This window comes from Ursus americanus, chromosome 30, assembly GCF_024610735.1.
Source record: "Ursus americanus isolate L20-20 chromosome 30, mUrsAme1.1.p, whole genome shotgun sequence".
NCBI lineage: Eukaryota > Metazoa > Chordata > Mammalia > Carnivora > Ursidae > Ursus > Ursus americanus.
Window position 1 is genome coordinate 17,325,216 of NC_142156.1, and position 15,199 is coordinate 17,340,414.

Here is a 15,199-nt window from a genome sequence, read left to right on the forward strand (position 1 = left end):
GAACGAGAAATTGAAAGACTGAACAAGCTATTGAGACAGCACGGACTTCTCGCTGAGGTCAACTAGACACGTGCCTGCTCCATCCCAAAGAGAAGACCCTTGCCTCACAGGCTTGTGCCTCTGATGAGAAAGCCAGCTGCCCGCCCTGGGGCCGTTTGGGGGAGAGGTTTGGTTTGATGCCTTTGCCTCAGCCCCACCCAACTTGGATTCCGGGGGGCTGGGGAGAAAGTCTATGGGAAGGCTCGCTCTCTCTTGGCGTGACCAAGAGCTTCCCATCCCATACTCACCCCATATCACAATGTATCACAAACTATATTTTCTCATGTTGACCACTTGACTCTTGCTTGAAAATGAAGGCAAAGCTGGACTACTAGTTGTATATAAAATTTAATCTCATCAAATATACTTCTCACATTTCGCATGTATGAGAAACCAGTGTACCCTTTCATGAGCATTCTGAAAGACAAAAGAAAAAAGGAAGTGACCTTAGCTACCAGCCCATTCTAGAAAAGTCTTGTCTTCTCAAGCTGTTTTAAACAGTTCCTCTTCACGCATGTTCCCCCAGAGGTGGTTCTTAGCTCCTCTGCAGCCTCCAGCTTCTAACTGGCTCTACCTTGTTCTGCCACCTGACAACGTTTTTCTCAATTACTGTACGATTAACGTATAAAAGAAACTCCTTCCCTCGGGCCCTCCTACTCTATTCTTTCCAGCATCAACTGTGTGGAACTGCTCTGTGGCATCCCAAACAGCCCACCAGATGGAGAGCTCCAGTGCCTGCCACCGAAACAGCAGTTAGACCCAAGACTGTGGAAGGAAGATGACACTGGGGGAAAGATCCCCTCATGTGGCCGAGTACTCTACTCGCATGATTTTATATACAATATTTTGCTATTTTTGTATTCATCTCCATGGGACCTGAAAAGGAAAGAAAACCTGAACTATAAATAATGAGTATTTTAAAAATAACTCACATTGAAGCAGAGGATGCGTAAACTGGATAAACCCTCAACACCTGCACTACTTCCGGGTCTGTCCCCTTTACCATCTTCCCAAAGATGCAGTTTGGTTTCCGCACATGACCTACGTGCTGACTGGAAATCACCAAGACCAGATGGTGCCCCATTCTAAGGTCAAACCAAGGAGAATAAAATTTCCAAAAGGAGGGGAGTGAGTGGAGAGGGGAAGTGTGTGGTCTGAGGGCAACCCCACAGGTCAGAGGGAGAATACCGGGATGTCTCCCAGGGAGCCCAGGCCCCACAGCACTCGCTTCTAGAGGCGATGAACAACTTACGTCAAACAAACGGAAAGAAGAAATTAAACGGCAGCTTGGCATTGATGGTTGGCCGAGCTCTGAAGCCTGCCTCCGCAGGTGCAGACGCGTCCACGAAAGCAACCACAGTGGAAATGAGAACCGTCCGCTCATTTCCTGAGTTGGTCTGTAACACAGAGAGAGTTGCAAGCCCTGCCTTCCAGGGTGCGCGCGTGTGCTCGGGATAACAAAGCTGGGACAGGTGTGTTCCCTTCCTCTCGCGACCACGGTCAGTGCACGTCCTGCGCATGAGGAGGGCTCCTCAGCCACTCAACCGGGAGAGTTTCTACCTAGGTTGTCCTAACCCACCAATGTCAGTCCCAACCCCATTTTCAAAGAATTTTAAAGATCAAATCTAAACAAGAATGCTAGTGTCAATTCAACTGTTGTCAGTGAAAATGCTGAACTGTTTTAAGAACTCAGATTAAATTTCAATAATAATCTTTTTCACAAAATAAATTTCACTATCACACTTGAGTTTTGTCTGGACTTACGTCTTAACCCACACCTTGAAACCCAAGTTAGACCTACCTCAGGAAAGGAGGATGAAAGGAGACTTGCAGTTACGTTTACTATCTTAGCCTGTGGGTTCAGTAAGGACCCGTATTTAGTCCACTTCACTTCTATAACCAAAGCCACCGGGAGCTGGCAAGAATCCTGCACAACGAAATGCCATTAATCAGTCCAAACATTACACAACCTCATGTCAAACTTACTCTGCAGTTCAGAGTTTTAATTATAAAATGTTTCACATATTACAAAATGTTCTGAACAAGAGAGTGAAGAGACTCTAGAAGTTCAGATAAAAACAGCTGAGAGCACATATTTTAAAGTACTCGATGCTCCAAAAATATTTTAACACCTAAAGTATCATTTTTCCATCCGCTCCTGTTTCTAAAGAGGCCAGCATTACTTGGAAGCTGTGGAGATTCCCAACACCGAACCATGGGACCTTGGGCCTTAACTGCCCCAACTCCATCCAACTCAGAGATTCTTGAGGGGAGAAGCTGGCATTGGGTGGGGAGGAGAGAGAGCATGGCATTAGTCATAGAAATTAAGCCTAATGGCGTCTTCATGTTAAAATGCACCTAGAGGAAATGTAAATGCTTTCTTTTATTTAATTTCATCACTTGACAAGTTGTTACACGGCGGGGGGCGGGGGGGATACAGTTAAGTCTGTAAGTTGTCAAAGATACTAACTCTTGGGGCACCTGGGTGGCTCAGTCGTTAAGCAACTGCCTTCGGCTCAGGGCGTGATCCCAGAGTCCTGGGATCGAGCCCCACATCAGGCTCCTCCGCTGTGAGCCTGCTTCTTCCTCTCCCACTCCCCCTGCTTGTGTTCCCTCTCTCGCTGGCTGTCTCTATCTCTGTCGAATAAATAAATAAAATCTTTAAAAAAAAAGATACTAACTCTCCATGTGAACCGAGAGCAGCGCTGCCACAAGCCAGAGTGCAGGCCAGAGACCTGGGAGCGGGCCTGAGGCCTCTGCCCCAGGGAAGAGTGGCCAAGTGGGCCTTCCCAATCCTTTTCCTGCCTTTACACCATGTTTGTTGGCAAATGTGATAACCGCTGAAACTGCATGACAGGTAGAAGGAATTCCATTGTAATAGTCGACTTCTGTGTATGTTTGAAGTTTTCCCACAATAACAAGTTTTTAAAAATATGCCTCTTCAGGGCATGAAAGGCTAGCAAGCCTGCTAAATTTGGTGCCTGCCAAAAAGGCACTGGTGGAACTCCTTAGCTGGGAACTGCCTCTTAGGAAGGTCACAGGCTGAAAAAGCCTGAGAGTATCTGTTATTAGGAGAAGAGGCAACACGCAGCCAGTCGAAGCTGGGCCTGGCACATGCGCTCGGGTCTGCTGCCAACTGAGTTTCCTGCAAGGTGGATACAAAACCCGCTCCAGGACCTCTGAGCTCCCTGCACCAGCACAGACCCCGAAAATGCGAATGTCTGCACTGCCTCTCCTCCCAACCTGTCCTCCCTTCTGAGGGGGTAGTAACAATGTCTTAACCCACCTCTGAGAAGCCAGAAGCAACGTGCCTGGTTCACCGAGGCGGCAGAGCTGAGCCCAGACTGAGCAGCTGAAGAGCAGGGACTTAGTAATCATGGGTCTCTGCTGGGGACTCAGGAGGAGGGCCAGATCAGAGCTGGAGAACTAGTGCTCACCCCCACTGGCCCCCTGCTATTAATATGCTAAGCAGATAATGAGAGGCCTGAGAAGCTGCGACAAGCAAAAGCTGGGCGATTAAAGGATAAGATGGAAAGCACGCCTCCAGTGACGGGGACCAGCCCACACTCTGACGGCTGAGACAAAAGAAACAGGTGGGCAGAGGAGTCACGTGTGATCAGGAACGTCTTCGTAGGATGTCAACTTCCATAAACTCAGGAACTTTGGAATTGAAAGCTCTCACAGGTGGGCTGCCTTTATAGACCAGGGGACAATGGCTGGGACGGTGCTGTGGACAGGAGTCGTCTCACTTTTTGCCACAGTCCTCACACTCCTCGGCCCTATCACGATGCCTCACGCCACACCAACAATGATCGTAGGAATAGTCTCCTACATCCTTGGTGATGTGCGGAGTGACCACCAGGCCCCGCAAATGTTACCTCATTTACCTCAACAGGCCCAGGAGGCTGATACTATAGCTCACTCCGTATTTCACAGATGAGAAAACAGGCTCAAACCCTCAAAGGCAAGCGGGGTAACAAAAGGCAAAATCTGTTTTCAAGACCCAGGCCCATCGGATAAAAAAGCCCAAGTTCCTACCCAGGCCGTCCCTCTGCCTCAACAGGTGCCCCCCGCCCCCTCTACCTCCCCACAGGGCGGAGCAGAGCGAGTGGGAGAGAGCACTCGCACGTGGCCTTCAACTTCCCCTTTACCTTCATGGGGGATGCCTGGGTGATGAAGTGGATGGGTACCCAGTCCAGCACATCCTGGGCCTGGGAATCTCCAAAAGGCGCCACATAGTCTGGGAAGCCTTGGCCCTTCAGGAGGCTCTTCACTTTCTGCACTGCGAGCTGACATGTGATGGCTTTGGGCAGTCTTTTGGGAAGGAAAAAGAGGTCAACGGAATGGGGTTGTTGTTCATTCCAACAGTTCTCACAGGCCTCAACAACACGCAAGCCATCTCCAGTTGCTTTATTTTCTCTCTCTCCAAACGGATTATTTGACAGAAGCCCAAGTGTCTCTAACTCTGAGAAATCTTGGTTGGCCAGGGAGAAACAAAACTGCATCCCACTGAGACACTCTGTACAAGAAGAGTTCTGTAGCCAAAAGTTTGGGAAATATTGCATGCCCATGTCCCTCCTGGAGCACACTGGCATATTAAAGGCTCTGAGAAGTCCTTACAGTAAGGAAGCATGTTTTTAATTTGGTTTTCCTCAAACATTAATTGGACCACAGACATACCCCTACTGACTCTTTGGAAATGTAATCCAAGGAACACCCTCTGAGAAATACCGGTCTAAAGGGATCAGAACCAATAATGTAAATGGTGTGTGTTGGTCTAAAAAACACAATAAAACCAAAGTATCAGAAATAGTATTACTCATACGTTATTGACAGATTTGGGAGTAAATTTCCAAACAATCAGCTACAGGAGCTGCAAGTGACCGTGTGCAGTGTGGGGGAAATGAAGTACGAGCTGGCGTCTTTATAATAAAGCCACGCAGGGCTCTTTGACATTTTCCACTATATATACACGTTTGATGCTAAAAAGATAAAAACAGAGATCACATTCAGGCTTCTTCTTACTGGGGCTGCTGCACTATGTATATTAAAATTCAGAAATACAGGAAGGACTTTCAAGCAAAGTATTTTTACTGTGAACTTTAAGTGCTGTGCAACCTTCAAACCCACAGAAGCCTTGGGATTTTTACCCTGCCACATCTGATAAGAAAAGTGATTACAACAGTTTTCCTCTGAATCACGACAAATGGTTTACGGTTGTGAAAATTAAAATTAGAAAACCAAAGTACTGTCACTAGTGCTAACCGGTCACACCGTGGCTCTCCCATGCGCTCACTGGCTGATGCAGAGGTTCGATTAGAACGGGGAAGAACAGGAATGCTTTGTTTTCTGATCAACACAGACAAGGTTCCAAGAGAAGCAAGTTCCTCTCTTACCTTAGTTTACAGCCAGACTGCATATCATAACCAAACAATACTGGGGTCCGGATCCCCTCAACTGCTAAGCAGTCTTGCTCAGCTGTGCTACGAAGAACAGTAAGTTGTCCGAATCTGTTCATGGTCTGAATAATCCCAGATATTCATAGAAAGTTAAGGGACAATCACTCAGTACTGCTTAGCAGTCTGATTCTCAGGACACGGTGACACGTGTGACATGAAACATGACTGAAACCCAAATATCCCTTCTCCAGGCCGCTGTGATCTTGACAGTTATTTCCCAGGGCAGAGCAAAATATAGCTCTATTTTCCTTGAGTAGTAGATTCTCAGAAGAAAAATCCTCAGAAACTGTTCCTCCAAAATCATTCCAAATTTTCAAAATTACTAAATTTAAGAGTTTCTGCTTGAATATGTAATTAAATGTATCTAAAAGTCTGTCAACTTTTCTGTCCTAAGATTTTCGTCATAAAACCCATGTTCCTGGGCCCTGCTATTCCACCCCCAACCACCGATGTCCACACAGCCCCATTTGCTGTGTAGCAGACCCACCACCCACCAGAGCCACCCAGGGGAAGTCCGGGCCAAAACTAACCTCCAGCCCACAGGACCCTCAGCAATAAAGAGAAGAGCAACACACACACGTAGACAGGGAAATCAGCCTTCTCCACAGAATCAAAAAGGATATCCCTTCTGAGGCTGAAATCCAGCAGCTAATGGGAGCCCCACAACATAACCAGGGTTTCCACTGAGAGGAACGGGCTTTGTATTTTGCTGAAAGACAATGCAGAAATGCCCCCAAATAATTCTCATTTTAATAAGGAAATAGGGTGAAAATAAAACACTTTTCACAGTAAAAATCAGGGATTTCCAACCAATAAAAGAATTTCTCCCCCTACTCAGAACTATAAATATATCTGCTGAGTGTAGGAGTACATCATTCTATAAAAGAACAAGCTCGCGTGGAAGAGAATCTTATTCCGGGAAAGGAAAAAGATACAAGGACTCTGCCTGATTTCGTAGCGAACAAATGCTACATAAAGCCCTTTGTTTCATACAGGTGGATTGACAGTAAGACTTCTAAAATGAGACTTTTTTCCACTAAGAAGCTGTATTACTTGCAATTAAATACGTGTACAGAATTCATCCAGCTTACCTGAATGAAATGAATTTCGAACTTCTGCTCGAGTGGAACCACTGCCCTGCTCACTGTCCCCAGAAGGAGAGCGAGGCCGGCCTGGGTTATCTCACCTGCATCCGTGTACGTGACGCTGTACTTCGCCTGAAAACAAAACGGTACTCCACACACACCTGTGCCCGCGGCACTCGGCAGCTGCATCAAGGACTCAAAATACACACAGGAGGCAAATCCCTCCCCATTGCTCCACTTGTAGAGGCTTCTCTCTCCTGTCCCATCAGATTTCAGGAGGTAAGGCCTCAGCACCACCCCCAGCTGACAGGGTCACCTGTGCCTCTCCGTACCTAGTTACCTGAGTTCCAAATCAGCAGGTTTGAGCCAATGGGATTGATCTCTGCAGAGGAAATGTGTTAAAATAACAGCAACAAAACCAAATTCTGACATATTCTTGAAAGTCACTAGGTTTGTGGAGAAAAATCACACGTGATTATTCCAGAGACCTTACTTAAAGCAGCACCCTCCGAAGACACAGCGTACCCGCAAGCAGGAGGGCAAGCCAAGAACGCCGACACCTCAGGACGGGCGTCCGGCTACCCCCTCAGGACCATGCAGCTTGAGTCCGCCACACACAGACTCAGCTTTCCAAGCCAAATCGGGTACCCACCTCAAGAACGACGTTAGTGCAGATTTTAACGTCCCCAGCCTCAACAAGAGTCTGGTTCAATACGGCCGCGTCCTCCAGTCGGGTTAGTGTTTTATTCAGAGACTGAATGAAGATGGACAGAACAGTGATGGGGATCTGCAAAGTAAAGGAGACCTGGCTCACTAAGGACACTGTCCAACAGAGATGAACGGGTCCCAGTGACGAGAACCTGGAGACAAACCTCTGCGGATACACTGCCAAGCAGGGAAAAGCACTCACCAGAACAACAGGCGTACTCTAACTGCACACCCGCAAAAATGCAGATATTTATACGTACATGGCTTTACATAGAAAATACTAGAGAATATAACCAAAACTTTAAAAGTGGTTCTCTCTGAAAACCTACGTTCACACAAAAACTGTACACAAATGTTCACAGCAGCATTCATAACAGCCAGAAACTGAAAACAACACAAATGTCCATCAACTGATAAACGGAAAAACATAGTATATCCATATAAAAGAATATTATTCTTCCATAAAATGGAACAAAGTGCTGATTCATTCCACCACATAGATGACTCTAGAAAACATGCTAAGTGAAAGAAGCCAGACACAAAAGGTCACATATTACATGATCCCATTTATAGGAAAGGTCTAGAACAGGCAAATCCACAGAGACAGAAAGTAGATTCGTGGTTGCCCGGGGCTGAGGGAGAGGATTGGAGAAGAATGAGGAGTGCCTGCTGATGAGCACAGGCGTTCTTTCTGAGGTGACGGAAAATATTCTGGAATTAGGTAGTGGTGATGGTTGCACAACCTTGTGAATACACTAGAAACCACCGAAATGTACACTTAAAAATGGTTTTCTGATATGTGAACTATATCTCATTCACATGCACTCACCACTCCATCACACTACCCAACGTGTATACACTCCCCTCCACAGCACAGCTACCGACCAATGCGCTCGCTCTGCACACACAGGTGCCCGTGCTCCATAGTCCTAGGGCACATCCCCTCATCCCCACACCCTCCCTGAACATATGCTCGACCCGATTCATGCACAACTTCTACACACGCCCTTACGCATGCACACTAGGTGGTGGGATCGTGGGAAGAGAAAACAGAGACAAATCTTTAAGCAGAATCAGGAAGCCCTGAATAACCCAATGCTATTAGAGGACATATTTCATTTATGGCCACTGGCAGCACAGTGACAAGCAGCAAGCAATCCTTTAAATGGCTCAACCCTCTAGGGAGTTGGGCCTCTTCATACTGTGTGACAAATCTGACGTTTGCGCTAAAGGTCAGCACTTAGAAACCACTGTTTAGGAAGGAATCTACCTTGTATCTAGTTGTTTATATTGCTTTGAACTTTACCCTCAATTGTGTACCATGCTGTTTATAATTCAAAATTACTAAGTATTTAAGCTGTCATTTTATAAACAGTTCTTACTATTCATGACCAAGAAGACCTGTGACTGTCCTTGTAAGTCAAACCTCTAAGGACGTGACATGGTTCAGAGGCAAAGACAAGCCGTCATGTGACAAGAGTGGCAGAAGGGCAGTACCAACCACCACGACACCCTCTGCGTAACAAGCCCTCCGGCTCGGTGTTTAAGCGTTACAGAGGGAGTCCCTTGCTATGAGTCCGTGAGCTCTTCAGTGTACGTCCTCAAAGACAACGCTGGATTATCTGGACCTACTGATCCCTGATTCAGCAATAATACGGGGTTCCAAGAAAATGCACACCCTTCCACACCAGCCTCTGACAGAGCTGTTCCAGTGGGATGTGGGCGTGGTTGGCAGAAACCAAAGGTCCAGGTTAGACAAGCTTTGGAAAGATGGATGGATGAATGTAGGTGGCAAGAGCTGCACTGGTCTATCAACAGCCACTGGAATGGTCACAGAATGAAAATGGTAGGGCTACTATGGTTTCCTGAATGTCCTATTCGGTCATATCCCATTCCCATACTACCTGTGGCAAAGAACTAAAGGATACTTAACAATGAAATTATAGAGCCATAACTTCCTCTTTCCTAGATGGTTCAATAGATATTGATTCCAGGCAATCCTAACAGGCTGCACTTAATGGGGAGCCTGGATCCAATTTTTATATTCATCTTCTAACAAATCTTGGAAGTTCTTTTTAAAAAAACTTTAAGCAACTCTCTGAGTTGACATGTTTGTCCATTAGAGCACACGCTCTGGCGTCACACAGATCTGAGTTAAAAGCCCCGGTCCACCACTTCCTGACTGCATGGCCACAGGGTGCAAAGAAAGAATATGTATGAAGCTTGTAACCCGGGGCCTGGCACACAGCACCGCTCGTCCAGTGTCGTGGTTGAGAGTATGGTGTTTGGGGATTCCTGTCCCAACTCTACCACTTCCCCACTGGGTAGCCTTGAGCAAGCTAATTCATTGCTCTGTAATTCATGTGCCAGGGAGTGACAACAACAGGACCTACCTCCTAGGCTTCCTGAGACAACTAACGGACTTCAAACATGCACAGGACTTACAGTGTATGGCACACAGTACATGCCTTTCCATAACATCCCATCGTCCTCACGATAGGTCTTCCCTGCTTGATTGAACCGATCCCCTAGGCATTCACTCAATCAACACACCACCCACTGAGTGCCCAATACATACTAGGCACCCCCTTAGCACTACGTATGTATCACGAACAAGGCAGATAGGGGTTGCTGCCCCCACAGAGATTTCAAGTTTTGAATGGTAGAATCAAAGCACTTTCTAGAGGTTGGAGGTATCTGAGAGCTAGTCTATTATATGGTTTTCAAACTGGGTTCCCGGGAGCCATAGGATTCCTCAGAAGGACCAAAAAGGAGAGAGATGGGAAAGCCGGGCAGGTGGAGGGCTCTGGGCCAGCTCTAACCAGGGGCTTTGGATTCAATCCAAGTTACACACTAGGGCGAGTTCTGCTTGAGATCACATTTGAAAAAACTCTCTAACTAAAACAAGTTTGAAAACATCTTCACAGATGAGGAAATCCAGGCCCACACACAGAAGTGTATCATATGACTGTTTCCTTCCAAGTGTCCACCCCAAACACATGTTTGTGTCTCGAGACTTAATGAAACCAGTTACAGCAGGTATCACGGTCCCAAGTGCTGCCTAGGTGCCAGACGCTGCAGCGCACGTCATGTGCGTTCTCCCACCCGAACTTCACGTCGGCCTCTGGGGCGGACACTTACCATCTGCTGGACAACTAGGGGGTGTGAAGCACATGTCACATGAGAAAATAATGGCAAAGCTGAATTTTGAACCAAGGCCAGCCAATCCCATGAGCTCTGGGAGACCGTGACAAGGCCAACGCCTTGGGCCTCCTTGGGGACTGTATTCACAGACCCAAAAATAAGGGTTAGTAGATCCATGTTCCTTTGCTCTGACATATCCACAGAAGGACTTGGCCCCCCTGAGCTGGGGTCCAGCAGAACCTACACCCACACCTCAAGCCCTGAAGCTACACCAGGAGCGTTCCGGCCCTACACAGCTGTAGGCATTCACGGCGCAAGATGTTTCTATCTTCCACCAGACAGACAGCATCTTGGAGGCTCGCCAGCTCTCTGGACAAAAGACCAAGAAGATCTCAAGGGATGCTGGGAAAGCGCAGAAGCCAACCACACCCACTGTCCATTAACACAGCTATGCCATTTAAATATGAAAAAGTGCTAACTGGGGCGCCTGGGTGGCTCAGTCGTTAAGCCTCTGCCTTCGGCTCAGGGCCTGATCCCAGGGTTCTGGGATCGAGGCTCACATCGGGCTCCATGCTCTTCTGGGAGCCTGCTTCTTCCTCTCCCACTCCCCCTGCTTGTGCTCCCTCTCTCGCTGGCTGTCTCTCTCTCTGTCAAATAAAAAAATAAAATCTTTTAAAAAAAAAGGTGCTAACTGTGAAAACAGGGAATTTGAAAATCTGCTCCTTTTGTAATTACAAAGGGTCGGCTACAGAGCCTCCCTGTTTCATCAGTGCTTGCCTTTTGGCAAATGTTGTTACTGGCAGTAAGGTATCCTTGTAATCCTAAGTGTATTCATTTCAAAAGGCTTCGAAATAAGACCACTTACTATAAACTATCTTACTTTCCATCAAGAAATACTCTTACCTCTCCCTTTGTTCCTAAACCAGGCACCTAAACAAAAAGAAACAAAAAAATTTGTTAAGTACAATGGAAAGAAACATTTTTATTGCTTTTTCAGACCACAGGTTAAAGGGCATAATTATCTTATTAAAGACTTCATAAAGAGAAAAACAGAATTTCCTTAATCAAGACTTGCCACCTACATATTTTCATATCTATGTCATAATCAAAGAGGTAACTTTGTCTTCCTTCTATTTCATTTCCTTCAGATTAGAAGCTTAATAGAATAGAGCAGGCCCACGGAGCTGGTCTCAGGAAGCCTCCATGCTTCAGTGTAATCATTCAGTACTTTCCACATGGTCACCAGTGACACAGTGCTGTGGGGGAAGACGTGGCTCCTGGCTGCCTGGTCACCCTCCAGTGCCTGTCCACACTGGAAGGCCACTATCACTGGCCCAGGTGATTTCCAATGCCTCCTATCTGCTCTTCCCGCCTCTGCCCAAACCCCTCAATGGTGAGCTCCTGCCTCCCCAACACAGCCAAGCACTCCTTCCGAAGGCCTCGACCTCCCTTCACTTCTCATCCCCGTCTCCCCCAGCCTCACTTCTCATCACAAGACACCCTACAGGGCCAAAGGGAGCTTTGGCGAGGGGGCTAAGTAGACATGTTTGGGGAGGCCTGTGCAGACAGAGTTGCACCTGCACACCTGACAGGCTACTTCCAGGACCACCATGAGAAGTCAAACAACTAGAAGAATTCACAGGCCTACGTAGCTGACTTACTAGAAGAGGGGAAGAGGGAATGGGAAGGGAGAGGAAAATCTTCAACTAGATTCTGAAGACTACAGTCTGGATGAATACTGATGTCATGGACCACCCTACTCCCTTCCTGTTCCCCCCAAAATAAGGAAATCGGATGGTGAGGGTTCACAATAATCATATGGTTTTTCATCATTGAAAAAAGTCTTCACATCTTGCAACCCTTCAAGCCATCCACCAAACGGGCCAGTGGCCTCTCTTATCCCTTCAGGCTTCAGTCACTGCAACCAGACAGAAGGGCCCTCTATACTGCCATGACATCCCGTGACCTCTTCTCCTTCTCCAGCAATCCTATTTCCTGCCTGTTCTTTCCTGCTGATTTCATCTGCCAACCACAAAGTGGATTTTCTATTCTTTTCGGGCCTGCCTCTCAGAGAAGTATCTTTTTGGTGCTAATGTGATCATTTCTGTCACAGACATTAAGATGTTTTTATAATTTCTAAAGTTTTCAATTCTTAAATAAAGTCTTTTTTTTTTTTATTCAGGAGAAAGACATTATTGGTTACCATCAAAGTGAATGAAAGCCAAAAAACAAAACAATGAATAAAAGCAAAATATGAACTATATAAAAATAAAAATTATTTTAAGTGATTTTTTCAATATCTTTGGTATCAGTACACCAAAGAACTAGAGAAGAAAAATTTAAACTTGAGTTGTCAATCATGTACTGAAATTATTCTATACTTGTCATACTTCAAAAGGGTGCAAAGAATAAAAAACAAACCTGACAAATAAGTTTCACTTCAAAATAATTCTTACCCTCAAAATTTTAGGGCTGCTGTAATAAGCCATGCTCAGGGCTTCAAGTTCTTCACACTGTTCCAAATTTATCCTTCTGGTGCACTTGACAGCTTGGTTCACCAGAAATGCTGGAAATCATAACATTCCCAAGGGAAAAAAAAAAAAAAAAAGAGAGAAGAAATTTTTCAACTGTCCAATGGTAACTAAAAAACTGTAGTCTAAGTAAAACCATAAAATAGTTACAACACAGATACACAACATGCTTAAAATGGGGCTTAAAAAGTATAGTTTTAATAGATAATACACTCACATGACTCAAAATTCAAAATGCACAGAAAGATACTGAGAGAGTCTCCCTCCAGCACTTGTCCCCTCTCACCCATCCTCCCAGCCACCACCAGAGACAACTGCTTGTCCCCAGGGATAATCAGCATCAAGTTTGTTGTGTATCTTTCTGGAAATATTCTATGCAAATAAAAGCATGTGTGTACATATATTTTTAGTATTTCTTTCCCCTCTTGGAAACAAACACATGCTATATATTCTACCCTTCGCTTTTTTTACTGAACAACGTATCTTGGAGTTCAGGCTATCTTAGAACATGAAGAGCTTTCTCCTCCTCCTCTTTTTTTTTTTTTTAAGCGATAATTAGTATTCTATTATAGATATGCCATAATTTATTCAAGTTCCACATTAACAGACACTGAAGTTGTCTCTAGCTTTGCCATCACAATGCTGCAATCTACTATTTTGCAAGCCGGCCAGATTCTGTAGGACCAACTCCTAGAAGCAGAACAATGGATCAAAGGGCATATTCATCTGCAATGTTAACACCTATTGCTAAATTGCTCTTCACAGAGGTTGTACCAATTTGTAGTCCCACCAGAAATGCAGAGGAGTGCCTACTTCTCCAGAGCCTGAAATTTCTTCAGCTTTGCCAATCCATTAGATGGAAATGGGATCTCAGTTTGGTTTTTTTTTTTTTTTTTTTTAAAAGATTTTATTTATTCGACAGAGAAAGACAGCCAGCGAGAGAGGGAACACAAGCAGGGGGAGTGGGAGAGGAAGAAGCAGGCTCATAGCAGAAGAGCCTGATGTGGGACTCGATCCCGTAATGCGGGGATCACGCCCTGAGCCGAAGGCAGACGATTAACCGCTGTGCCACCCAGGCGCCCCTCAGTTTGGTTTTTAATTTACACTGTTCCTATTGTGAGCAAGGTGGAGTCTTTTCAACAGAATCCACTTCTGTTCCTATACGAAATGTTTCATTAGGCCACATGGCACCACACACTACTTAGCTAGCTTCTTCCAGTGGTGCTGCCTTAAGGATTGGAGAGCCACGCCTGCCGCCCCTCACAGTAACTCCACAGATTCTATGACGCTCTTGAAAGAAGCAGGTCCCATGGGAGGCGGCTGTGTGGGCTGCATCCCAGCTCCACCACTGCCTGAGTGAGCCTGAGCAAGAGACAATGTTTCTCAGTTTCATCATCTAAAAAATGAATAACCTGGCCTTCAGGGATTACTGTGACAACCAAATGGAAAAACACATTCAAGCACACACTGAGTGCTTAATAAATACTAGTTACTGACAAACTTTAGCCCCAGTAGAGAAAGAACTTTCCAAAAAGGGTTAAACAACTGAGCAGGCTGGTTTCACGTAGTGAGTTCCCCATCACTACAAGTGCTCAAGCAGTGACTGCATACGGCAGCAAAGATGTGGTTGGGAATCTGACCTGCATAACCTTTGAGGCCTCCTTCAGCTCTAAGACTGTTTGCAGTTGTGAAGCCTGTTTAATTATGACTACTATAAATTTAAACTAAGAGCAAACTCTGTTTATAGAGAGAAAGAAAAATACCCACAGTCTTACCTGCGGGGTTATCATCAGTGCACAGAGATGATGTAAGGGGAGAGGGAAATCTCAAGAATGAATCTGAAGTCTGCAGACGAGCCCCATACTGCAAAGAGACCAACCAACAGCTATTACGGTGCTATGAAAGCACTCATGCAACACACACCGGACACCTACCATGTGCCAGGCAGCATTACGGGCATCAGAAACACAGCAATGAGCAAAAAAAAACAGAGCTGGTCCTTGCCTGCGTGGAGCTTACACCCAGCTGCCCTACCCCTTTCTTTCAAGGATATGTGTTTCTGTGTATGTGCATGGTTTTTATTTGCAGGATTTTTTTTTTTTAAGATTCATTTATTTATTCGAGAGAGAGAGAGACTGTGTGTGTGCGAGTGCACGCATGCCAGCAGGGAGAGGGGCAGAGGGAGACAGAATCTCGAGCAGACTCCCGGCGGAGTGTGGAACCCTACATGGGG

At 45.9% G+C, this 15,199-nt stretch overlaps 2 protein-coding genes across 10 annotated transcripts in view; one reads left to right on the top strand and one right to left on the bottom strand.

The window, feature by feature from the left end:
* Positions 1 to 1,786, top strand: part of HVCN1 (hydrogen voltage gated channel 1) — a 34,739-nt gene extending 32,953 nt beyond the window's left edge. For all 5 annotated transcript variants that reach the window (XM_045776995.2, XM_045777003.2, XM_045776965.2 and 2 more), the window contains exon 8: positions 1 to 1,786. In XM_045776995.2, the coding sequence (XP_045632951.1) occupies positions 1 to 66 (66 nt within the window). In that variant the 3' untranslated portion in view covers positions 67 to 1,786.
* TCTN1 (tectonic family member 1) overlaps positions 375 to 15,199 on the bottom strand; it is a 27,965-nt gene continuing 13,140 nt past the window's right edge. For 4 of the 5 annotated variants that reach the window (XM_087857355.1, XM_087857357.1, XM_087857358.1 and 1 more), the window contains 11 exons: positions 14,742 to 14,829; positions 12,892 to 13,001; positions 11,339 to 11,365; positions 7,236 to 7,370; positions 6,590 to 6,715; positions 6,120 to 6,207; positions 5,436 to 5,574; positions 4,191 to 4,353; positions 1,841 to 1,966; positions 1,292 to 1,436; positions 375 to 456 (listed from right to left, as the gene is read on the bottom strand). In XM_087857355.1, the coding sequence (XP_087713481.1) occupies positions 1,293 to 1,436; positions 1,841 to 1,966; positions 4,191 to 4,353; positions 5,436 to 5,574; positions 6,120 to 6,207; positions 6,590 to 6,715; positions 7,236 to 7,370; positions 11,339 to 11,365; positions 12,892 to 13,001; positions 14,742 to 14,829 (1,146 nt within the window). In that variant the 3' untranslated portion in view covers positions 375 to 456; position 1,292. Of the gene's footprint in view, positions 1,437 to 1,840; positions 1,967 to 4,190; positions 4,354 to 5,435; positions 5,575 to 6,119; positions 6,208 to 6,589; positions 6,716 to 7,235; positions 7,371 to 11,338; positions 11,366 to 12,891; positions 13,002 to 14,741; positions 14,830 to 15,199 lie in introns of all 5 variants that reach the window. The other variant, XM_087857356.1, reaches the window with a different exon arrangement.